The 1,414-nt window shown below is 41.5% G+C and overlaps 1 protein-coding gene across 1 annotated transcript in view; it reads left to right on the top strand.

Moving 5' to 3' along the window:
• Positions 1-210: 210 nt before the first annotated feature.
• Positions 211-1,414, top strand: part of LOC106807002 (dual specificity protein phosphatase 16-like) — a 5,911-nt gene continuing 4,707 nt past the window's right edge. The window contains exon 1 of the mRNA XM_014809200.1: positions 211-378. Within this exon, the coding sequence (XP_014664686.1) occupies positions 289-378 (90 nt within the window). The 5' untranslated portion in view covers positions 211-288. The remainder of the gene's footprint in view (positions 379-1,414) is intronic.

The raw sequence follows: 1,414 nt of genomic DNA, 5'->3' as shown, positions 1-1,414 counted from the left end.
ACGATAGGATCGGGTCTCTCTTGGCAGACAGACTTCCCGAGTTCTCGAACTCGAACTAGTCGTATCAAGGATAAATGACAAATAATTTGTCAATACTTTGTTTTTCGTACAAATGTTATTTGTCAATAATTTGCCATCATAGTTTGTCATCATTCACCCCTGGTCATATCTACCTAGTCACGGGGATTTCTTCTCGCACCACTAGGTGCCAAAGCAAAGGCGAGCCGCTCGAATCACGTTGCTTTGACGAGCGCGGGTAAGGTGGGTACGAGCGAGAGGGGTTCCGCCATGACACCGTCCGACCTCCCTAGACCCATTCACAAGATTCACGAGCGATCACCTCGTTCCTTCCAGGAAGCATCGGTAAGGAAATACCAGGTAAGTAATCGATCATCAGTACATATCGATACCTTCTTCTATCTATCTATTTATTTATTTATCTAATTGCGATAGATAGATAGATATATAATATATAATATAAAATGTATTAAATATAATATATAATGTATAATATATAAAATATATAATATTATTGATATATAAATCGATCACGCACACTGATTTTCAAATTCACTCGCAATTAAAGGCGCATGCACATTTCGCTGACGCGTGCATGTGCGCGTTTCCGGGCGACATTTTATTTGACATTTATATTTCGTTCAATCCAACGCGTGACGGATTTATTAGCTTCGCTGTGAACACTCGCTAGCCTGTAACGTAGGGAGTTACATACACCGAGTGGTGGTAGTGCATATGCACTTGCCCACACCACAGCCGCGGAACGCTTTCATCAACCGATCAACAATTGTCGTCGTAATTGTATTGTGTGTTGCGTACGCGGCTAACATAATTAAAATCGGTTATCTAAACGTAGATCACTCGCTGATTGTTGCAATAATTATGTAATGATGCGTATTAGTTTTAGTATCATAATGAGTTATGTTAGAGCATAATTATTTTAGTAATTTTATGACTCGAGAATGAGGAATTTCTGCTAGGCATTTGCTTCGTTTGTTGCATGTAAACTTTAATGCATTCCAGTCATATCACAGGCAGTTCTTAAGGTAGGGGCACACGAGCGATTTTTATCGCCCGATCGCCGCGAATTTTAAAATCGCTCGAAAAATTCGCCCGTGTGCCCGTTCACGTCGACACCGATTTTAATCGCCCGTACGAATCGCCCGCATCCAAAATGTTAGATATTTTCGGGCGATTATTTACGCCGGCGATTATTTACTGGCAAATTCGCTCGTGTGCCCGTGTCCGGCGTATTTTGTCGCCCGATCGATTTTTCTAAACCAATCGGACGTGTTGTTGATATCATGTGATGCATCATGTGATCATGTGATTCCGTCGAGTGGCGTACGCGTACGAAATAAAAAGAAAAGAAACAACATTGCCCCATCGGTCAACA

Source organism: Priapulus caudatus, unplaced genomic scaffold (genome assembly GCF_000485595.1).
Source record: "Priapulus caudatus unplaced genomic scaffold, Priapulus_caudatus-5.0.1 Scaffold189, whole genome shotgun sequence".
Classification (NCBI taxonomy): Eukaryota; Metazoa; Priapulida; class Priapulimorpha; order Priapulimorphida; family Priapulidae; genus Priapulus; species Priapulus caudatus.
The sequence above is the reverse complement of the archived record's forward strand: the minus strand, read 5'-3'. Positions and strand labels throughout refer to the sequence as shown.